Raw genomic sequence first — 24,559 nt, 5'->3', positions numbered from 1 at the left:
AGCTCTTACATTTGCAGAAGTAAAATTCTTTGTTGGGTCAAATAATTTCTACTTTAACATGTATCAAATCAAATACTGAAATTTTAGAGATGGAGACCCTTTGTTGTTACATGAATTCAGTATGAAAAATAGATGCGGATCATTCGGTTATACGGTAATATGGTGGAGGAAAAAAACATTCTTACCTGATTTGTTATTTTCTTTGTTATTCTTAGGTGGCTTCCTTTTATGTCACAAGGTGTAATTCATTCAGAAATTGAGCTATACCCTCAAGGTAAAGTTTATTGTAACTTTATGGAAGTAAGATCAGTAAGCTGTAATCTTTTTCTCTGAAGAAATCTGTGTTGAATTTGCACTTTAAATATTAGAGTTAACCATTTTGCAGTTTCCCTTGTTATATTTCTGGGATTAATATGTTTTGTGTTTGCATTGTATAAAGGGTATAGGTGATAGTGACAAATCAATGAGGAAATGAATGAGAAGGGAAGTTTTCTGATATTAGTTAGAATCCCGGAATGTTTTTTTCATCTCTTCTTTTAAGTGCATCAGGGAATACAGTTTAATTTAATTCTCTTGATTAACTACCACCCCCCCCCCCCCCAAATTTCAAATAAAATTGCTTATAATGCGAGAAGAAACAAATGGTAAGTGCTGCTCTAGTCTTCTGTTCTTAATAGAGAGTGTTTCTGTTTCAGAACTAATTGCTTTACACATTTATTGCTGTTTGTATTTATTTTAAAACATTAATTGCAGCACACTATTTGAATATTTTAGTAAGCACTGACCTTCACATTTTAATTTAAACAATAAATCACTTTATTTATGCTTTCTTTTTGTTCTGTCATTCTGTCCACCCACATTACTTTTCCCTCTGTTTGCTTGAAAATTAATATTTTTCTAATATTTATTGTTCACCTATCTTAATTTAATTTTTTAATTAATATTTTAAACCATGATTCTTTCTCATGTTCTATATATAGTTTTGTTGTCACTATTAATTTTTAATTTTCTGTTTTATGTGTGATTTCATATTTGTTCAGCTTGACTTTTCTGTCCTTGCAACCAGCACAGATTATATTACATTTCTTAATAACACGTAATATTTTCTCAGTTGTGAGAAGTGCTGCACACTGTAGTTTGAACAATAATTTGGAAGCTGTGTAAAGTTTGAAAATGCTTATTAATAATTTATTATATCAATCAAGATGTCCATGACGACCCAAATACCTTGTCTTAAATAGTGTCCCTATGGCAGGTTGTTAATGACAAAGTTTGCATCCAGTTATTTTACAAATTATATTCAAATCCCATTCTATTCTAAACTTTATTTTGAATCACAAATATATTTGCCCTTTTTCCTTTCTATGCCTTTTTCCGAAGGCATTCATTTTCTTACTGCTCATCACTCTGTGCCTCAGCTGTTCTGCACTCCATGCTTCCACAAAGCCTGCACCTACAGATCCCCCTTCACACAGTTCAAATCAAGCTGCTCAGTCCTTTCTGCACCCACAGCTGGATCTCTGTGCTGTGTCATTTAAGCTGTGCTTGTCTGGTTATATGGTAAAAATTGCAGCAGATAAAAATTGCCTCGTAAACCTAACAAAAGATGACAAAAATCCAACATAAACTAAGTGTGTATTCAACTGACTTATCTTCAGTGGAGATCGGCTTGGACTTGCAGTGAACGTTTTTTCACAACACTTTGATCCTGATCCTATGAGAGAAATGTCTCTTGCTGTCCAGAAGAGATGCTCAGCTTTGTCCATGACAGACAAATTACCCTTTGTCAAAACAGACCTGTTTCATGGAAATGCAAGGTGGATTTGTTGCAGAAGTCTCAATCAGAGTTAGGTAACCAAAACTGTATGCACCAAACAACCTGTTGCTTAGGGCATTTGCTGAAATATGGAACAGTGGGACAGAGACTTCAAGTTCAGTGTCCTACACCTATAGGGACTGTTCAATCTACTGATTGAGTGGCTGATCTGAGATTCTGTTTGCTTACTTTTTTCATCTGAGCTTTTTAAATATTTAATTTTCACTCTAACTCAAACTTTTTTTTTTTTGGTAAAACAAAATCCCTTTCTTTCTGGGCAGTAGAACTTTCTAGGGTATTGTATTGTGTCTAATGTTCTAGGAAAAAAAAAAAAAAACCACAAACAAACCAACCAACCAACCAACCAAAACCCCCAAACCCAAAACTCTTTTTATCAGGTTTTTAGGGAAGTTTGATTCCTCTTTTTTATGTTGAGAGTTCCACTTGTGTGCAAAATAGTTTACAGATACCAGACTTATCCTTTGGAGGCAGGAGTTGAGCTAGAATGTAGAGTCTCAAGAGTGCTAATCACATTGTTTCAAAAATGCATTGCTTAACAAAAGAGAGACTTGGAGTGGATAATAAAGAGTATCCAAAACATTTGAGGTACAATAAATCAGACAATGAATAACTCCAAAGGAAAATACATTTTATTTGATTTGACATGAGTATTTGTTTCTGAATGAGTTGGAATTTTCAGGTGTGAGTTTATTCTAACCTTTGTCTGCACCATTCTTCTTAAGCACTTCTAAATTGAATTGTCCTCATTTTCAAGCCAAATGGTCCAAAGGAACTTTATCTTTAAGGAATTAATATTATATTGTTTGCAAACAGAAGAGACTGACTTTTTTGCTGAATGAGCTCTTCTACGGGGCAGGTGCCCCTGCTTTATGGTCTTTGTTTCCACCTTCAGTGTATTTTGCTTTACACCCTTCTAATTGTTGTTGATTCTTTCGTAGTTTGGTGCTGTGGTTCTTTCATCGAGAAAGTGGGTGTATAGAGAAAATTGTGAAGATGCAAATTTTCAAAGACACAAAAGAGTTTGTTACAAACTGGAGTCTGACAATTTTTAGTAGAAAATGGACGGTTCACTTCCTTTATAGACTCATAGAATGACTTGCGTTGGAAGAGGTATTTAAAGATGACCTAGTCCACCCCCTCCATCATGCACAGGGATTTCTTCCACTAAATCAGGTTGCTCAAAGCCCCACCAACCCTGACCTTGAACACTTCCAGTGATGGAGCACCCACAGTTTCTCTGGGCAATCTATTGCAGTTTCTTACCACCCTTATCATAAAAAAATTCTTCCTTATGTCCTATCTAAATCACAGTTTAAAATCATTTCCCTTTGTTCTGTCTACAGATCTTGCTAAAAAGTCTGTCTTTCTTATAAGCCCCTTTTATATATTTGAAGCCTGCAATGAGGTCTCCCTGGAAGCTTCTCTTCTTCAGGCGGAACAACAGCCTTTCTTCACAGGAAAGGTGCTCCAATCCTTCTGATCATTTTCATGGCCCTCCACTGGACTTGCTCCAACAGGTCCATGTCCTTCTTATGTTGAGGTCCCCAGAGCTGGATGCAGTACTCCAGGTGTGATCTCACCAGAGTGGAGCAGAGGACGAGAATCACCTCCCTCAACCTGCTGGGCCAGGTTTTATTGATCAGACCATATAAGCTGTTGCTGTTTCCTGGTTTCCCAGCTGTGTATTTATGTATATTTAAAAATCTGTCACCTTCCAAAGCCTGATGTCAGCCAGACCTGAAGAATTTGGAAAACAAGAAATGAAGCTTCCTGCTCCAGCTCAGTCTTTGTGGGGCAAATTACTGAGGGATAATGGGACTCACCAAAGACAAATACTTATGCCAGCTTTTATTCATCCAGGCATTACCAGACAGCTTTCTATTAATGAAACTCTAGTGTACACTGTGGTATTTATTTACAAGATGACTGTGGACTGGTATTTCATTTGTTGTTTGCCTTGCACGGGGTGAATTTAAGTCACTAAGTGGAATTGCAGCAAAAGCCGCAATCAAAAAGGGGTGGATAGCATAAGATCCCAGCTTTTCAGATGTAGAAATGCATTTTCCAATTATGAATTGTTCTTTTTTAAAAATAAGATTTATATTAAGCTGCTTTTAGATAGTTAAATAACTCGTGTGTATTGTATGGTAGCAGAGATGACATTTCAGTATCAGGAGCTTTATATAAAATGATTTTCTAAAGAGTCCTCGTCTAGCATCAGAATTTTCTCCAAAATGTTTTTTTTTCATGCTAATCTCAATGTCATGCCTCCATTTAGGCAAACAGAACTGGTTTTGATGTGTCAAAACAACATAAAATGAGAGGAAATCGTACTTAATTGAGATGCTTTGATACTTTTCCCATTGAATTTTTTGGTTATATGTGCTGTCATAATCCAAATTCTGGAGGTTGGGCTCTGTGCTCATATTTCCAGCTTGAATATGTTGCAAACTTCCTAAATCTTTAAAGTTACACAACTTGCCTAAGATGAGTTTGAATCATATGGCATCTAGCCAATATTCATCTCCCAGTATCATTACCTTTTAGGCATATAGTAGTTACAGTCCCTGGGCTAAACTATGCTTTTACTTACATCTTTCGAGTGACTTGCTACATATCAGTAACACTTATAAAAGCATTTTGATTTTATTTTTTACTTTACAGAAGGAAACTGGAAGATTACTGTAGTCACTGGGGATTTTGAAACAGCTGGCACAACAGCAACAGTATTCATTTATGCTTATGGAGAAAACAAAGCTTCTGGTCCTATTATTTTGGGATCTGGGAAACACCAGCTGTTTAATCCCAGAAGTGAAGACACATTTAAGGTATAGTATGACTGTTATATAAACACTGGAGAATTTAAAATATATGCAAAATAGCTTCTCTCAAAACTGGATAATGGAGGTAATAAAGTGGACTCAAAGCAATATGTAAGGATCATTAAGTATTTCTGAGGGAGTGGCTGACTTTTATGATCGTGAGATTTGAATCAACAAATGTACCCGGAACTGCATCAAGCAGACGTGCCTCTCTCACAATCTGCTTCAAAACTTCATCTGCTTGATGTGCTAGTTTTAACTAGATGTTGTTCGGTTGCAAAGGGACAAAAAGGTTTCTTTGCCTGTTCTTTGTGTAGATAAAATAATCCGGACTATGGTTTGTGTTGTGTATCCATCTTTAGAAGTGTTCACTGTAAATACTTCCATGGGTTTCCACATGCTTCCACTGAAAGACACTGTCGTGTGAACCTTTTCTTGTAGAAAGTAAAAAGGAAAAGGGGGATGTCAAGGGACTGTAGTCAAGTCATACTGGGGAGGTTAACTCAGGTGATTTAGACTAGTGATGTTCTACTTTTCCAAGCAAATGAGGATATTTCTCTCTTCTTCAGAGAGACCTCTGAGAGGTGCTTCAGAAGCATGACATTTCCCAGGGTTTCTCTGAGTTCCTATAATTTCTACAGTTTCCTCCAATTCCTCCAGTTCCTCAGGATTCTAGTGGTTGCAGTCATTAAATCTACAATATGTCCTTTAGGTTAAAATAATATATGCATAACAAACAGATGATGGGGAGTCAGTGACAGATAGGACAGGAAGTTTCTCTGATTTTTAAAATTTTTTATTTTCCAGTTTGAAATATAAATATGTAAGGTCATGCAGAGACAAGTCAGTGGTACTCTTTCCCTTGCATTTATTTAAATTAAAAGTAAGTTAGCTAAAGTCTGTGGATAATGCTGGTTTAATGTTGTATCAGGAAGGTGAAATCAGTGTTTATCTGAAGACTAAATTTAAGTGTTCTTTTTCAAATCATTCTGGCTACGTGATCATCTTGGATATTTATTCAGCTGATTATTGCTGTCTCGCAGCAAGTTCTTGCTAATTTATTTAGTTGAGAGAAGTACCCAGAATATTTGTTTGTTTTCTTTCTCTTTGGAAGGAATTCTGTTTCTCTCAAAGCATCATTTTTATCCTTCTGACATCAGAGTATGACTTGATACCTGGTCTAGGAGCTCTGATGATCTGTTACTATCCACAGTAACACCCAGGCTAAGGTCTTCTACACTGTACCTAGGTCTCTGTGCCTGATGTTTTTCTTTGGTTGTATAGGACTGAAAGCCTGGAAGAGGTTTGGAGGTTAAGTACAGAACTATGGTGCAGTTAGAGTGGGATGAATCTGGACTGAGGATTACCACTTAAACCTTTTACAAAATCTAATTGTGTAACCAGACTTTCGAATTCAAGTGTGATAACACCTTTAAACTTCAGAAGTTCTTGAGGAGGCTTCTCTCTGAATTCTAACCATACTATCAAAGCTCCAAGGTTGGCCAGATTATTGTCCATCCATTATTTCTCAAAGCTACTTATTTAACTGTCAGTCAATACTGATCAACAAGGAAAGAAAAGAACAGATAAAGTAATTTGGCTTCCTTTTCCTATATTTTTCCCATAAATTTCTCAATTTAATAAGGTAGCTGAGTTTTTTGTTAATCCAAAAGAGAGCTGTGTTCTTCAAATATTTCAGCACTTTGTAAAATCAATAGTGCTAAGAACTGTGGAGTTGCAGAAAAATTAGGTAGCTCCTATTGCTTTCTATTATACTACTTTAATCTGTTAAGTATATGGGGGAAAAACTTAACTAAATGTGACAAGATTTCCAGCCTCTGTGTAGAAATGTGCTGCATATTTGAAGGCTCTCTATATTTTTTTTAAGAAACTGTTAACTGATGCAAGGGGCTGCTAGAGTTCAACATAATATAATGGAAAACAGAAAATACAATCATGTCCCACAAAACCAACCAAAATCTCTCGGGTCACAGATATAATCATAAGAAATGAGAGAGAAACAACCCACAGAAAAGAGGACGAGACAAAACTATACTGGATTATCTTAATAAAAATCAAGAATAGTAGTCTGATAGAAAGTATAGGTAACTGCATAGTAACTTGGATACCTAAAAGTCAATAATGAATATTCAGTAATGCTAAAAATCATGGAACTGGAAAGTTATTAAAACTTGAGTAAATCAAAATGTGTTCCTCTATACTACTAAGATTTTGTTGTTCATCTAGAATCTGATTTTTATTTTGCTTGCATTGCTGTATACATCCAGTGTAACTTCATTAAGTTTGGCTATCTCTGATTAATGTTCGTGTAAATTACATTAAAAACTTATGGATCTCCAGTGTAACACAGGTAGAATATAACAGGGCTGTTGCTCTTGGATATTCACATCTGATAGCAGCACACAACATTCACTGAGTGTAATTTACAGCTGTGTTATGGGAAGCGTTATTGTTTCTGAGCAAAGTCTTGGGTTCTAGGATCTTGTAAGATAGTTGTATGTAAACTGCACTATATTTGCCCTTGTGGTTTAGGAACTTTCCTACCAGATGTGAAAGTCAGAGATGAACACTATGGGAATGGGAAAGAAAAGGAATTTAAATTTTATTTCTGTTTCTGCTCTGTAATTGTTCCTGTGTGTTCAAAGAAACTAATTCTAGGCTGTGGTTTTCTGCTTCTGTTACTATTCAGGCATAGTTTTTAGGGCATAATGTTTCTGTTGAGAGTCATTCCTCCTCCAATAGAGGAATATCAATCTACTATAAGCTACAGCTTTCATCAGACCTATGATGTGTTTCCCACATTTTCCTCTGGTGTCATCACAGTCTCTGAGTATTTCTCAGTATTTAAAAAAATACTGATTTTGGCAGTATATTGAGTTGCTCAAGACATTGAAGATTTAATTGTATTGTAAATTATTTTCTCCAGAGCCCTATATTCTACATCATCATTCTTTGAAACATGGTGAATTATCTTCTATGAGTGCACAGACTGTTTGATAAAGAAATTATTTTTATGTGTTTTCTTTTAATGTTTGGTCATGCCAAATATTCCCTTCTGTGTCAAAGAGAACAAAGCAGAAGACTGTAAGCCCATTATCTTCCATAAAAAGCCAGCTACAATCTCAATTTTTATTATTTCAATACAGAATAATTCCATACCTTCAGGTACAAGTTCTGCTTTTTTAGTAATAATGAAGTCAGTAAAAACATTGATTGGTTCAGTAGACCTGTTTTCAAAATATTGCACGCTAGCCTTAGTGAGAGTGGCACCTCCTTAACAAGAATTCTTCCACACTTTGATTTCTGAGTTTGCTTCATTATCAGTTCTGCAAACTCTTTAGGGCAGTGTTGGTCTTACTGATCTCAACACATTGTCAAGTTTATCCTAAATAACACTATATTAAGCTATTAAGAATGCTGGGTTTTATTCTAAGAAATCTTCAAAATCTTAAATTTAGCCTTATGTTATATTTTGTAGTTGGTGGCTGTCTTTATAACGAAGATAGTTGTTCCATGCTTGCAACCATGGGACATGGAATATACATGAGGAGAACTGGAATTCATCACTGGTGTGAATTTTGCCACATGAGCCCATCTCTCTGACTTGTAAATCTGGTGCCATATCCAGTTACATGTGAAGTATTTAAAGTTTCTTCATTTGTATAAACAGCCCTTTAAACACTCTCATAGTCTCTTAGGGCAAAATGCCAGAGACTAATATAGGTAGATGAAAAGTGGGGCTCCTAATAATACTTGCAACGATACTTGATAATAAAAGTTAATAAATAGTGTTCCCGTGATGAGGTTATCACAGTGTTAAAACCAGCCTTTTTCCTTCCAGACACATGTACCTTGTTTGTAAAGAATTACGTTAATCAGGTGTGCCTTATGTTGTATTGCACCACACGAAGGCTTTATACTCAGAAGTTTATCTGCTGTTTTCCATTTTGGTTTCCTCCTGTTTAAATAAAATTATCAGTTGTTTTAAATAATCTGTGCATTAACAATTGACACTCCTTTATAATCAGCCCTATAGACTGTAAGAGTCTGTTGTGTTTCACTGTATCTTTCATTCCTGTACCCCAGATCCATATTCATTCTTTCATCAGTCAAAACTGACATCTCTAAAGTAAAATGAGAAGCAGCGTGGAGAAAACCAAACGTTATAAAAATAGGTTGAAACAAATCCATTTTCATGCTTTTCTTCCCATTGTTAAAATAAAAGTGCCTGTAATGAGCTCAGTGAGAATTCTTCTCAAGTGGGAAGATGGCAAAAGTGACTACAAGCTCTAAGGTAGTTATTCACTTCCTTAACCATGGGACTGACGATGCCTAAAAACTGGGCATATTTTGTGTCCTGCTATATTTCAGCTGTACCCATTGGCCCTAATGCCCATTTAAGTCCAGAAACAGTTGAATAAATCTTAGAGAAACCCAGGCCTTAGTCAGATACGCTTATGGCAGCATAAAACAGTCATACTGCTGGCTTTAACTGTCTATCTCTCTACAAAATGTATATAATAACAACATGAACATCATTCCTTACTGAGATAAAAGGAACAAGTATGTAAAATGATCTCCATCAGCTACGGCTGTCCATGCAGCAAAATTCAGCTTGTTCTGAGAAAACAGCATAGAAAGGTAGTAAAAAGCTCACAAACAATTTTGGAGAAAAACACAATTCATCTCATCTTCAAAAAATGAGAGTGAGTGAACATGGTGCTACTTTTTCAGCTATTCTGCAGTATGGAGTACTGCAGTATGATGTGTATAGATACGTATAAATGTTACTCCCTTCTTGAGAGAACTGTATGTATTCAGTTTTAGGTTTAATCTTTCAACCATATACCTATAAGACTGGCAACACAAGTCCAAGATGAATACATATTAAAAGCTGCCTGCCTCTCTTGAGTCACTCCTCTCTCCCAGTTTATGCTGTCTGTTTAACTCTTCAGTAGGCTTCAGTTGGTGGTTTGGGAGATTTTGTGATACTGGTTTCCATTGTTAACGGTCTCCCTGTTAAGAACTCCTCCACCTTCCCCTCTCAAGTGCCCAAATTCAGTGTCTGCCTTTACTAATCCATGATCCTGCCTTGCCTGATCCTCAGTCATTTTCTAATCTATTCACATTCTTATGCCTCCCATCATCTCAGTATCTGAGCACTATTCAGAAGTGAGTGATATGACTAATGTGTGGCTTATTCTCTCACTCTTGGTCTTAAAATATTTTTTTGGGTTTGCTACAACTGTACAAAGAGACACTTTACACAGTACAAATCTTATGCTAAGCAAGATGAGATCAATTTATCTTGCATTGAAACAGAAGATGATAGAGTGATAAAGTTTTTGATTACCCTTACTTTATATGGTCAGCTCTTTGGCAGCCCTTTAGCAGTTCTATCTCCTGCAAAAATATTTTTCATTGTGTATTATAGGGATTTCTTGGCGACGTTGAATCTGTTTCTGACTCTAGAATAATTATGTCAATAAGGTGATGTCATTGCACTGCATGCTACAGAATTACAGATTAGTTGAGGTTGGAAAGGATCACCAAAGACTTCTTAGTCCAACCCCTTGCTCAAAGTAGGGCCAGCTACAGCAGGTTGCTCAGGTCACTGTCCAGTCAGGTTTTTAATATCTCCAACTCTACAACCTCTCTGGGTAACCTATTCCAATATTTGACCACTCACCCATTTTTTTTTCTCATATATTTAAGTGGAATTTATGGTATTTCAACTTGTGCCCATTTCCTCTTCACTATTCACTGGGTACCTCTGAGGTGAGATTGGCTCTGCCTATTCTAGCGCCTCTCATCAGGTATTTATATGCATTGATAAGAACCTCCCCTGAGTCACCTTCTTTCCAGGCTGAACAGTCCCAGCTCTCTCAGCCTTTCCTCATGTAAGAGATGCTCCAGTCCCTCAATCATTGTTGACCTTCTTTACATCAGGAAGATACAAAAAAACCCTTTAGTCCCTAGGAAGGCACTGCAGAAAGTGAAAGTCTGAAGTGCTTACAGTAGCCTACATTGTTAAGAGAAGACACTGTGATAAATGTTGCTGTAAATCCACCGGAAGATGATAGACATATATTGCAGAGTCTGTCAGGTTCTTATAGAATCAACAGTCAAAAAGAGACTAAATCAGAAATCCAGTCTTACTCATAGGTTATGGACTGAGGTCACTACCATTTCTTAAACGAATCTTCATGTGTCTTCAGATTTTCTGAAGCACTATTATGTGTCCACCAGTCTGATCTTTCTTATCATACCTCACTTCCTCATGCATAAGGCGGACTTGTCACAACCACAGCATCATTCTGTTAGCATCATGTTTGTGCATGTGGTGAAGGTTAAGAAGAGTTTAAGTTTTCTTACATAGCCTGACCTTTGTTGAGCTTTCTTACAGTCAATGCTAGACTGTATTCTGGTTAACATCCTCTGGCAGGCAGTGTTTTAACTCCTTGCCTAGGCACTGTGGAAAGTTTCAAATCCAGTAAAATACTCCTGGTCTGACAGAAAACACCAGATCACTCAGAAAAACCTTCAGATAACTCCTAACATGGGAGTTCTGTGCTTACTTTCAAGAACTGACACCCTGATACCATAAATACTTGAGGGTGACGTAATTTAATTAACCACACACTAAAAAAAAAAAAAATTCTTCCAGATATTTAATGTTCTTCTTAAAAGATTTTTGCATTTGTTATGCTTGAGGGTGGGAAAACAGGCTGTCTATTGGTATCTTTAGTTTAGCAGGTAACAACGTGATATTACCTTTCTCTAGTTAACCTGGTAACAGATAATTGGCATCCATTTTAGCAAATAGTAGCTCCTTGTTAGCCTGGATAGGAAGGTCAAGTGAGAGAGTATTGATATCGGACTATCTACAGGATGAAAAAGAACTGGAATAGACTGGAAAAAAAAGTGTCTTAACTGTCACTGTTCAGTGAGCAATGCTTGTTTACTCAACTTATTTTTGTGTGAAGCGGAAAAAAATAATGCCGATTTTTGTGTGGTCTTTAATCGTACTCCTTAGATGTCTATATCCATCTTTTCATGAGACTGTTAAGTTTTTGTGTAAGCACCTGTGACATACTATGATTATTGAGTAAGCGTGTAACTGTGCCAAGTTTGTTGGCCACAATTAAAAAATTGGCTGAATTCAGACATCTGGAAAATGCAATCATCATGGTTGTATCCTGGGTACTTTACTGATACATTAGTATTGATATTTTTGGCAACAGTTACAAACTGTGTACTCACAATTTCAAAATATCTTCTACTTCTAAACATTTCTTCATTTTATGCAGATGTTGTAGAAGTCAAACTAATGCAGTCGATGATTTCTCTTTCTTTTGAGAATCAAGCTGTTGCTGCACATGACTTCTCTGAAATTCTGTAAATGAGGTGGCCTTATATGAAATCCTAATTGTTTGTCAAGCCTTGTCTCTAGTGCTTACACTAGACATTGGGATTTTGGAGTAGCTGCTTCTGAGATGTTGGCCTATCCAAAGGATTTTCATCCTCTTTATATGAACTTCTTGCTGATATACCTGGACTTCAATTTATGTTTGGAGACAAATTGTAAAATGTGAGCTTTGTTAAACTTCAGTTTCAAAGAGTAAGGCAAATTTTTCTAATGCATGATTTAATGAAAATGTTCCCATTGCCTTTGGTAAGAAGAGAATTTAATCCTGTGCTTGTACAAAAAATAAATAATAGCAATGGGCAAAACACGTATTTGTATTTATTAGCAGACCAGTTTTGGGTAACTGCTTGCAAATAGTTAGAATACAGGCATGGCTGAGGTAAAGCTGCCTGTGTTTGAAAATGTGGTCCTTTTGAAAGTGGTGGACAGTTTTTTCAATAATATGATATTATAAAATATGATAAGTGTTGATGTAATTGCCTGTAATAGTGAAGAGAAATACTACAGAGTGTTATCATTTTACTTACAATGATATTATTAATGTAAATAAGCGCTGTCAATCTCTCATATAAGCAGGGCCTGTATGAGGCCCATCCCGTTTAGAGCTTATTACAGAATTTAACACAAACCAGTTGACGCATCAGAAGGAGTTTCACAGTCAACCAATAAGTGAACTGTAAATGATGATTCAGGCGTTATGCTTTTTTTTGGGGGGGGAACAGTGTGAGGCTGATATTTGTCAGAAGACCAACAGCCTTGAGAAACAGAACTGGCCAGTCTGAGGGACTGTTGTGCTTACTCAGGTGTACGGTTTCCAGGACTCTAAGAAGTTTGTTCAGGGCAGTGTAAACCTATCCCAAAATGCATCAGTTTTCTACCTCTGTGTGTCCTTGTCATTTAGGATGTTTGAGTACCTGCAGCATCCAATTACAGCGTAGTAGAGGAAAGTCTTTATTATATTGACCACATTTTTCAGTAGATTTATAACATATTTGCTGAGCAACTTGTTGTTATTCCTCTCTTACTCTGTCTGCACAGCTTCCACTAGTAGCAACAGAAATGGCACACCTACATGGGAGACTAGGTAATTGTCAGTGAGATCATATTATCCTTGAGCAAAACCACCAGCTTTACAAAGTTAGCTGTGAGAATTACAATTGATAGGTTTTGATCTGTCAATTGAGGTATGGAAAAGTAGAAACTAATCCAAAATGAAAATTTTAAAAAAAGCACAGAATTTTTTACTTGTGTGTTCTTCTGAGGATCTCAAAATTTGTGAAGAGGGTTTTGCAGTGTCCCTGTGAGAGACATGCAAGTGTTGTCTTTGTTGTATAGTTGAGAAAGAGAAGCTAAGATGGCTTGTGAATTACGTAACGTTTCTCAGGAAGCCTAAAGCAGATCCAGGAATAGAATCTAGTTGTCTGATTTCCAGAGTTGATGCTTTAGTTCTGGGAAACAACCTATCTTCTTAGCATGGCCATTTATTGCAGTTCTGTCAGAAAGGCTGTTTCCATGTAAAATGCAATGTCACTTTTGTAGCTGTGATGCCAGTATATAGAACAGCTAGACTGAGGTTTTTGTAAGCAGGTTGTTTACGAGGGCAACAAAGTCAACTTTGTTCTATAACTTTTTACAGAATATTCTGGCTGCAAAAGTAGATTTGTAAATTCCAGCTTGTGTTCAAATCATGCAGAAGTTCAAAGTGATTTAGTCAATATTGGAAATGAAGAAACAACCTCAAGATACAGTGTTTATGTTTGCAAAAGAATATTGTTAGCTCTGCCATGTCATGTGAGTATTTTCATTTGCATTTCACGGCAAGAGCCAAATTTGACGTACATTTGACAGAATTCTGATTGGCAAAAAGTAACATGTTAGCAAGTCAATACCACTGAGAGACTGGTGTGATATCTGATCTGACAGCAAGACAAATAGTTCCAACCCACAAAACTACAACAAGAACTACAACTAAATTTGTAATTGTATTATATGTCTTCCAGAACATATACAGTTGATTTGCTCTCCACCATTGTAATGTTCCCTTACTTCCACCCAAGAATAAACATTATGTTGTTTTCTCAAGAACACCCATAAATGATTAGTCAGAAACAGAAGTATTATTAAACATGTTATTAGTTTGGCAGTGCTCTGTGTTTTTAAATAATTTTTGAGACCTTTCAGTCTCAGAAGTGTGCCATTACCTATATACCGCAAAGAACCTCATAATTTGTGAGTCTGGTAGATAGGGACATTTTATACTCTTTCTCCTCATAATCAAAAGCAAGTACATACATTTGACTTGACACTTTGGACAAATTCCCACTTAGCACATGGGCATAACTTCCTTAATTTTGTCATATTGCATCCTCTTTTAGAGCATGAATGTTAGGGGGAAATAGGAAGTACAGAAAAACACAAATGCAGGACTTTAGTGAATCTAATTGAACAATTGGGAGCATCTCCTGGAGAAACCTAACAGTGTGGACAGGGCTTTCTGTTCTGTACTGATTTTTCTTGAGACTCCATTTGATTAGATTTGACAGATTGCTGTGTTGCTTATCCAGGAAGTCCCTGCATGGTGATGAATGGGTTTCATCATTTACTTCTCTTTCTTTTTCAAATTGATTCTTTTTTCTGTGTGTGGTGTTTTTGTTTGTTTGTTGGTTTTTCTTTCTTGGTGAGCTATCCAACCTCTGCTTATTTTTGTGAACTCTTCTCTGCAGTTGTACCAGTAGTCTGCCAAACATCAGCTACAATATTGAAAACCTTTGTAGATTCATCTGGAATCCTAGTTCCCATCTTTGACTTTCTTCTGAAAAAAATGCATGTAGATAAATTAATTTAATTAAGGAAGTTATAGCTTCATGTTTCTGTCAATTCATATGATACCTGCTATAGTTATGCAAGATTTTTTTAATCAGTAATATTTCAGTGTGCTTCACAACCAAATGGCTGATTAGATGTTTCAGAAGACAAAAGAGGCTCTCTGATGATTTCCTGGTCCTGGCTGAAGGTCATGTTAATGAATACTGTATGCAAACACTACTCTTTCAAGAGGGCTTATGCCAGAATTTAATCATGGATATGAGGTCAGAAGGTTTCAATGTTTTATTTACTAAATTGCCCTTTAACACTTCTGAACCACAAATAGCAGTCAGTGGCTAGATCTCAGGAGAGTATTACCTTTGTTGGTCACCAATACTATACTATATTCTATTTGCAATAAAGAGTAAGAGTTCTAATATATTGTTTTATTTATTTGCTAGGTAACCTTAGCAGTCATTTGACCATTGCAGAGGTCTCTGCTTTGTGGCTGGGTAACAGTGTTATTATGGCAACTTAGCCTGTGTCCTGGCTATATTTGTGGTTAAGTTTCAGAGAACTTTTTATCTGTTGCTGTAATTCTGCTGTGAGTATTAGCAGCATATTTTTGATGCACATGTTTTTATTGCATTAACGTTATAATTACACCTTCAGTTAGCACCTCTTACTTTAACATACTGTTTTAATATAGGAAAACCTACTACTTTAGCTGTGACTCTATTCAGACTTTATACCACCAGCATATATGTCATGATACCATCCTATGAGACTGAATTGTGCCAGACTTCCCTCAGGGATGCAAAAAAATGATGATCAATTAGGGCTGGAAGACTCTTCTGTGATGGTCTTCATGACCAAGAAATGTCATTGTTACACTAGTCTATATCATTGCCTAGGAAAACATTTCCTCGAAAGAATGAAAGGGATATGTCTCTAGTGTCTCTAAGGTTTCCCAGCTCCATAGATAAAAGGAGCATTACCTCATAGTCTTCTTTAGCAATGAAAAACATTGAAGGGGGAACTCTCACTCTGGAAAAGACTTACTAATATTGCCTTGCAGAACAGACCCAGCAGACCTTCAAACACAAATCTTAGTTCATAGATTTTTATGATTCGGACTATTGGGGCAATGTTAGTGTTAATTACTTGTCAGTTTTTGTTTGTTTACTTTTTGTTTTGTTGCAAAACAGTAGAAGATTGGTATCATGGTAAAAGAATAAATTTTTTTAAATTTTTTCCATTTTTTTTTTTTTTTAAATTTCTTTTACAGTACCATGAGCTTTCAAACACATTACTGAAAATTAAAGTGGTTAGCCCTGTTTTTGTCCTTAGGTTCCTGCTGTCAGCATTGCTCAAAAAGCTTCTGCAGACCAAAACACAGTGGCTCTTATTTCAAAGCTACAGTATTCAATGTGACATAGTTATGGTTTACTGATTAAATTTGCCCCAGTGTGGCGTCAGCACTTACAGGAACAGTTAACTCTGACATCAATGTACATAAAAATAGAAGAAAAAGAGAAAAGTGAGCCATAGCAGACTAAGTGGTAGGAATAGTTCATAGGGCCCTGTTGACGGTACCTGTATGTGCTGAAAACACGTCATTTCATTCAAAAATGACTGAAGGTACTTCTACTTGTGCAAGTATTTGTCTGGAAATAGAGGTTTGCTTTATAACACTACAAACCGGATTCCGTCAAGAGATCTAAAACCAGACTGAATTGTTTGAGCCCTTTAGTCACTTTAAATAATACAGTACTGAAGCCACTAAAACTACATTTGCAGACTACTCCATATGCTTTTGTTCAATTGCTCTGGGATTCGTTGTATATTAAGGCTTCATTTTATGAAAAGCCCTACTGCTCTAGGTTACATTAGTTTCATGCCCAGTGTAAGAACATTTGCTGAAGGACAACGTTGTAATTTCATATAAGTTTTCTTTTTTTCTTTTTTTGTTATTACAGATTGATTTCAGAGACCTTGGGCAGCTATACAAAATCCGCATTGGCCATGACAACACTGGAAATGATCCCAGTTGGTACCTGGAGGAAGTCAGACTTAGAAGAGTAGTCCCTCTTTCTGATGAAGAGATTTGTCTTCCTGTAGAGTGCTGGCTTGCAGAAGACAAGGGTGAAGGTGATACGTGGAGAGAAGTAGCAATAAGAAATCCCACAAAGGAGCTTTTGCCACGTATGTGCTCAGTATTTTAGATCATGTGTTCACTAACCATACCCTGTGAGTATATGACATCTTTTCATGTTTCTTCCAGAGCAGGCTGCCCAAAAGCCAGAGTAAACATGAAACAATCCCTTCCAGATAGCTTCTAGTTCCACAAAAGCAGAAAGTGGTCATGTTACCTCATTCCTTTACTCCCTAAAATCATAATACCTGTGGTTACGGCATCTTACCCCTGTAGAATTCTTGGTCTCTCAGAGGGTCCCTAAATTACTGGCAAATATTGCTCTTAGAGCAACACATCAGACAGGAAATCAAGGCATATCAAGGTGTGTAATGTCAAGTGACACCCAGTTCCTTTTAGCAAGTTTGATATTATCCTTTCTTGCACTGCAGAAAATATTCCTTACCAGAAATTTATGTTCTGAATCGTCACACATGTTTTCCAAATCAGACTCAAGTCATGACCATTCACACAAAAATTGTTAGCTGCAGGGTGGTACTTCGATACTTCAAAGTTTACCACAGTTTTGGCACAATTGGTTGGTTGGAGGAAATAGCTCATCATAAGAAATTATTGCTTGATAAGTCCTGAACCTCTGCAGAGGAATAGGGAGCTAGTATAATTATTTAGTGACAATCAAATAATTTCAGAAGAAAATATCAAACAAGTGAAAAACCTCAATGCAAAGAGTATAATTCTCCAAAATAAACATCAAGACTGGTCATACATGAATGTTTTCTGTGCATTTTAAGGCCAAAAAGTACTACTGATCTCTGTTACAGAGGTCAGAAGATCAGAAAATGCTGAGAAACACATATGTACCAGCTCACATTTGCCTTTTGCTCCTTTTTTTTTTTTTTTTTTTAATTATTCTGCAGGATATTTAGTGACTTCAGTAAGAGATTTCAAAAACTGGGACTAAACAGGATGAACCAGACCCTATGGTCATTAATATATATCACAGTACCTCATGTCATTTCTTATAGTGACTGAAATATCATATACTGGTGCAAGAGAAAAATAGTGCAGAAGTGAATTAGGTCGACATCAGTAACTGAAATCTGTGTTATGCAGTCAGTTCTACCCAACCATAGAAAAGCAGTAATATTCTGGTAGGTGCACTCCATTTATGTACTTGTATGTGAAAAATCAAGTCAGTTCTACCAAAGGCTGGGAATATGTTTAAACATTACATTTATTTATTTTTTAATCTTCATATTACTGCATCTTTCCACACTTTTTTTCAGAAACTTTATCTTTATTAAAATACCTGTTTCAAGTTTGTAAGAAAAGACGCATTAGAAAGGATTTGGAAATTTCCTGAAATTGTAAGTTTTACAATTTAATTATTGACTTTAGGCACGTTTAAATTGAACATCAATATAAACTCAGCAAGACCACTCAAGGATTTCCTATTCAGCTTCTCAAGAACAAGTAAATGAAACACTATCTAGTTGCCTTTTCTATTAAAAAGCTAATTGTTTACAAGTTCTGGACAAACCACATCAAGTCACTATCTCCAGCAGAACAAATTATGTACTACTAATTACGTAATGATAATCTGATTTACTAATTTGTATCCTGTACCTTCAATTCAATATTGTATCTTCTAATGATATCAAATTTGCTAACTGTAAAAGTGATGTGCTGGGAACTTTAAACAAAGTGAACAAATATAATTTCAGCTCAGAAGGCACCGCTTTTTTCAATTGCTTTATTACTCAACTTCTCTCTTAGAAGAAAGAGTATTTTTTTCCTTATCCTTTTTCTCCCTTTCTCCATCCAAACGCTACTATGCGTCCCTAGTAGGGACTCAAAAACTTGGAGCTGATTTTCAATTTCCTTTCTTTTTTCTAGCTTCTTCCAATCCTAAGCTTTTTCCTGTCAGATTTTCTTCAACTTCCTCTCTGAAATTGCTTATCTTCCATCCAAATTTCTCACTTTGGTAACCCCCCTAGTTTTTCTGACTGTCCCTCATCTACTTCAAAATTTGACACTAATCAGGTCTCCTACTCCAAGAGATGCTTTCAGTTCTTTCTCAATATCTCCATCACACCAGTTTCAACTTCCAGATTTTACTTAGATCTCTTATGCCTCCAATTTATCTCTGTCTTTGTCTGCCCTTATTATTTTTCCCCATTGCCAAGGTTTCTAGGTCTGTGGTTCATTTTCTCTTCCTATTCCATATTCTGTTTCCCTTTCCCAGCCCTGGAGATCTTAAAAACTTCACCTGATCTATCTTTGAAGTTGTTCCTCATGCTGTTGAGCCAGATGATCCCTGGAGATCTGCTCCAACTTGCTTTTTTCTGTGATTCTTCTACCCAGTCTATTTTTTTTCTGGCAGTTTCAGATATTGGTTTTAGTTTACCAGACTTTACAAGTATTGGATTTTTTATTTATTGCTGTTGTTGATTTGTTTTTATCCCCTACTTACATTATGATGCACAAAACACATGAAAAATTGTTCAACTATATTCTAAGTGAATTAGTGAACGTGTCCTGAACTGGGTAAATCTGGAGTGTTACTCAATGAAAATAAGATAGAGGGTTTATTCTGAATACTTTTGAGTTAGCTTTATAACATCATGATGACACAGGAGTGTTAGAGGAGTCAGACCAGACCTGGTAGCCTAATGGATGTAAGGCTGCCACAGCTGCATCGCCCCATGGAGAGGCTGTGCATGTGTTCCCAGTCAGCACACACAGAGAGCACGTGTATATACCACATGTATACATATATGCGTATATATATATATATATATATATACAGATCTCACACACATGCATGCATACACAGAGCTGTCTCGTCCCTAGAGACCCCCATACCAGCTGCTCATGTGGTCTTGCCTTTACAGACATGGGGCTCTGGACCCTGGTCCCACTCCACTCTCTCTAGTCTCTCCAGTTGCTGTAATGCAGGATCCCAACTGGGTCCCAGCCTAGTCGCTGGCACTCAGACTCTGTACCCACACATGTATACACACACAGAGAACAGAGGGTTGCTCACCCAGGAAAAAAAGTTAGAAGGCAAATTAATAAGAAGATAGGACACACTGCACTGGCAGGTGCAGGACACAGCCAGACAACCATACTAGCAAGCAGACTGTTAGTTGATCCTTTTGATCCTCTGATCCCATTATTTTCCACACTTTTTCCTCCCCAAATCACCTAGATCCATCCCTTTCCATGCCTTTTGTTCCTTCCTAAACATCCTAGATTAAATTCTGTGCAATCCTGAAATGCTTTCCCCCTGTGTACTAATATTGTGTTCCACAGTCCTAGGCAGCAAACCTCGGAAATCCAATAGATACTCCAGAACTGACTCATTATCATGAGTTTCATGCCTGGACACTGGGACAACCTGGGGCAGCCCTTGTAGGGGGCAGGAGAGGGTGCCCCTTCCTCTGGGTCATCGATGTGGGTTCCCACCTGCCCTTATGGAGATGGGTTGATGGCTCCTGTGATGGGCCTGGGAGAAGAGAGAGCAGGGTGTTAGTTGGAGTCCCCCCACCAATATCTGTTTGTGCTCCTTTGTGAGTGTGCAGAAGACCTTTATCACACATCCTAATGTGGATTGTCTTCAGATATGGCTGAAGTTTTTGTCTAAAAAGGTTCATGAAATGAGAAGCATTGAATTTTCTTACTGTTCTGTTGATGTGAACATAAACTTCAAATGAGAACATAAATGGGGTATTCTACTCTGTTCTTGTTCACATAATTGAAGGAATAACTGCACTGATTTTATATAAAAGACAAAGATTGAGGGTGAGGCAGGAAAACATCCAGCTCAAAAGGTTTATTTCCACTTGGAGGAAGTTGCAGGCAAATACAGAAATTTTAGAATGTTCCCACTGACTGAAATAGCACAAAAGATTACTGAAACAAATAGCAATGACTCAAACATTATCGCTACAAAATTTCTATCTCTATTTAATCACTCTGGAGGTACCAACTACTTAGATAAATAGTCAAAAATCTCTTTCCTATAGTAAAATTGACTAGTGTTTTGTTTTTGTTTTTTTTCAAAGCTGATAGTTTTCTTACATGTTCTGAAGAATATTCCCATATATGTTTTAGAATATTGCTCCAAGTATCGGGAGTAAATGGAAGTGGAGATTAGAAAGCCTGAGAACTGCAGTTCTAACTGATATGTCTTCACCTGATAGTTTTTTTGTATTTACATCTTCTCAAACAATATATGCACCACTTCTGAGGAAGATAGTGCCTCTTAACTGCTATCAGCCATTAAGAAATTTTTCCCTTCTAGCCTCAGTGCTGCACCGATCTGTATCTTCACTCTTCTGTCATGGCAAAACACCAAACACTAGTTGTGCAAACTGGGAAGTAAATATCAAATGGTAAAACCATGTGACAGAGATTCAATCTCACTGTTTAACAACTCAAACCAAAATGACCATTTCATTCAAATGGGCATATCACACAGAAAGAAGGAGAACCAGGAGCAATACTATGTAATACTGTACTAGTATCCTGGATTGTCATCATTAAAGAAAGACTGACTAGAAAGAGTTTGACAATTTTAATGTTGTATATCATTTATTGTCTTTCTAGGTTTCATGTTCTTCGGCCAATTTATCTGTTTGCACTAGTGGCCTGATAGGATTAGATTCGCACAGTGAAGCAGTTGGTGCTAAAAACCCGAAGATCTGAGGGTACAATGTCCTCCTGATGTGCATTTGGGGGGAAGTTACTCTGGGCTTTTCTAGCCTGTTCCCACAGCCTGACTGTCAATTAGTGGCAAGATCGTCATTGTTTTCCTGGAACGTATCCTCTGGTTTAATTTTATACAAAAATAATCTATTTTTTTTCTCTAAAACCACTCCATGCTGCATACCAGAAAGAAGTAAGGAGGGCCATCCAGGGGATTCAGTTTCCTCATTCAAACTAATGTGCTGTTGTAAGCACACCAGTGTCATTAGGCTCAGACAGCTGTAATGTGGAAGAAGCTTATCCAATGTATGTTGAGCAATAAGTAATAGGTACATTTATCTTGAATTTAGCTGCTCCTAACTGAAATTCTAAAATAATGACTGTACTTTCCTTTTAGTAGAATTACTTTGAAAAGAACTAACAATGGGACAGTAGTTTATACTAAGTCAGCAGAAAAAGACCAATATTTCTGCAGTGAAAACTTTCATTTTCTTATTCACACCATTAAATTTGTCTCTAATCTTATTAGGTTTATTTTCTTCTTCTCTCAAAACACATAAAAATATTAACTTGATCTTTAATCCAAAGCTACCTGTGATGTTTGCTCAATGTTTATATTTTCCAAAGGAAAATGTCATAAGTCACTGTTTACTGTACATTACTCCAGAAGAAAATGAGACTTACATGCTGTGCTTGCAGCTTGGGGTCAAACTAACTCTTGCCATTGATGAGTCATCAGGAATATACCAACCTTCTATTCTGGAAATGTCGATTCAGGTGCCAAGAATAAGAAGTTTGGAAAAGAAGGGTTCTCTAACTCGTATTCTGTTGTCCTTAGTATGCCCTTAGTTTACATTTTCTTCATAACCAGAGTAACAAAACTTGTTTCTCTCTCACCTTAATTCCAGGTAGTTCATGTTCTTATGTTATCAAAAGATGCCAGTAGCTGGAGTTGGGACTTAAAAACACCCTGAAGTCTCATGATAACTTCGCAAGAGGTAGCAGTAGTAACATCTTTATGGACTGAGCAAGTATAAATTTGATACTTGTACACTTGACTGCTCAGTGACTCCTATACTATTTTTGATAGATTTAATATATTTTGATATACCATTTTTAAGCATATTATACTACTTTAATATCTGTCTTTTAATGGAGACTTTTAGAAGTTTCTCATCTCTACCTGAAAACATTTAACCTCCCTTTTTTCAACTGTTTCATCCACGCATTCAAGTCCCAGAGTTTTCTGTTCGATTGTAGAGCTTATCTAGAGTTACTCTGTTAGCAATTTGAAGATCTCAATCATTTTCTGAAAGGTCATTTTCTTTTTGAGTGAGTACTAGCTGAGACTTTTTCCTGCCATTCTGTATTAATTAATCCTTTTATGTTCTTTATCAAAGTTATTGTATTTTAAAGACATTTCTTCTGTTACTTTGATGTGCCCCACATTAGACAGATGCCTATCTGTGAGGCTAACAGGTCCCTCATAATGCTGAAACAATAATCCCAACCTTCTCTTTAGTGGTTAGTTTTACAACATAATTTTCAACTTTTTCTTTCCCTTTTTGCCTATGGGCCTACTTCTCTGCTTTGTCAGGCCAGCTTTCAGCTGGTGTAGTTTCACTACATCAGTAGCAAATAGTAAAATGAAATTGCTAGTATGGAATAGAGGACTGGGCCACAGAGTTCTATGTTTTGGGATGTCTTTTTCTTATTGCAGTGAAGCAGGTGTCTGCTTCAGATGTGGCAGCAGTGGGGGCCTTAGAGTAGGTCAGTTTCTCAAACGAAATTAAACCCGAGTCACAGAGACTGAATGTAACACATTTTTCCAGGGTTTTCTTATTTTACTCTATAAACAAAAAACCTGTGTTTTGTGAACAATATATAGAAAGCTACAAACAGGCAAATTTCACATATGGTGAGTCTTGCTGCCTCAGCAGTACATTCTACTGTCAGGTTCATTCTCCAGATTTGGTTGTATCTGTCCCCTGTGCTCATCAGACTACTGGTACACCTTGTCTTGTCTGTTGCAGAGTGGCATCATCCTTCTTGTTCTTATATTTAAGATATTTGTAGCTCAGGAGCCATTTACACTAGCACATTTTGTACCTGTTCGGCAATATAGAGGAACTGCCCAACAAAATTTGAAAAAATTACATCCACTCAAGGTGGTGTGTGCCTGGGTTTCCACTGGTACAGAAAAGGCTTAAAATCCACAATCTGTTTAGTGAATGCTTACATGAATGTTTAAGAATTTCTCCATAATGTCATGTTCTAAATAAACATGTACAGTGTGTTTTGGAGAATATTTTCATTTGCTTTTTTTTGTGTGTTTTTCTTAAAAAATGCATTGCAGCATACACTCAAAGGAAATGAACATTTTATTTGTTAATATTATCCTAATATTGCAGCCTGTATTGTTAATTTGTCCAAAAATTTAAAGCACAAACTGGTCTTTTTGTTAAGAAGGTTTCTTTCCATATAGTGCAGATTGTGTAGCCTAAATAAACACTAATCCTAACATTTTCTAGATGGTAAGAGATGTATAGACACAAGAAGCTATGGAAAATATTTTCCAGTTCTTCACATTTCAACATACGCATAGTTTCTACTTCAGACTGATTTATTGAGCCTTATAGCAACAGAAAGCGCTATTTGATTAGATCATTATCATCTCTGTGGTAACCACAGAGATGCACAGTGCTACAAAAGGAATTGTCATTCATTTATCTCTCAATATCTTTGTGTTGTATTATATTTATCTCTGATTCTGTTCTGGT

At 36.6% G+C, this 24,559-nt stretch overlaps 1 protein-coding gene across 1 annotated transcript in view; it reads left to right on the top strand.

Annotated features, from left to right (window-relative positions):
* RP1 (RP1 axonemal microtubule associated) overlaps positions 1 to 24,559 on the top strand; it is a 186,622-nt gene that overhangs the window by 62,743 nt on the left and 99,320 nt on the right. Inside the window, 3 exon segments of the mRNA XM_071804102.1 lie at positions 216 to 274; positions 4,502 to 4,665; positions 16,894 to 17,119. Coding sequence (XP_071660203.1) covers positions 216 to 274; positions 4,502 to 4,665; positions 16,894 to 17,119 — 449 coding nt within the window.

This window comes from Patagioenas fasciata, chromosome 2 (assembly GCF_037038585.1).
Source record: "Patagioenas fasciata isolate bPatFas1 chromosome 2, bPatFas1.hap1, whole genome shotgun sequence".
In the NCBI taxonomy this organism is placed as follows: domain Eukaryota; kingdom Metazoa; phylum Chordata; class Aves; order Columbiformes; family Columbidae; genus Patagioenas; species Patagioenas fasciata.
This window is presented reverse-complemented; position numbering and strand designations above follow the sequence as displayed.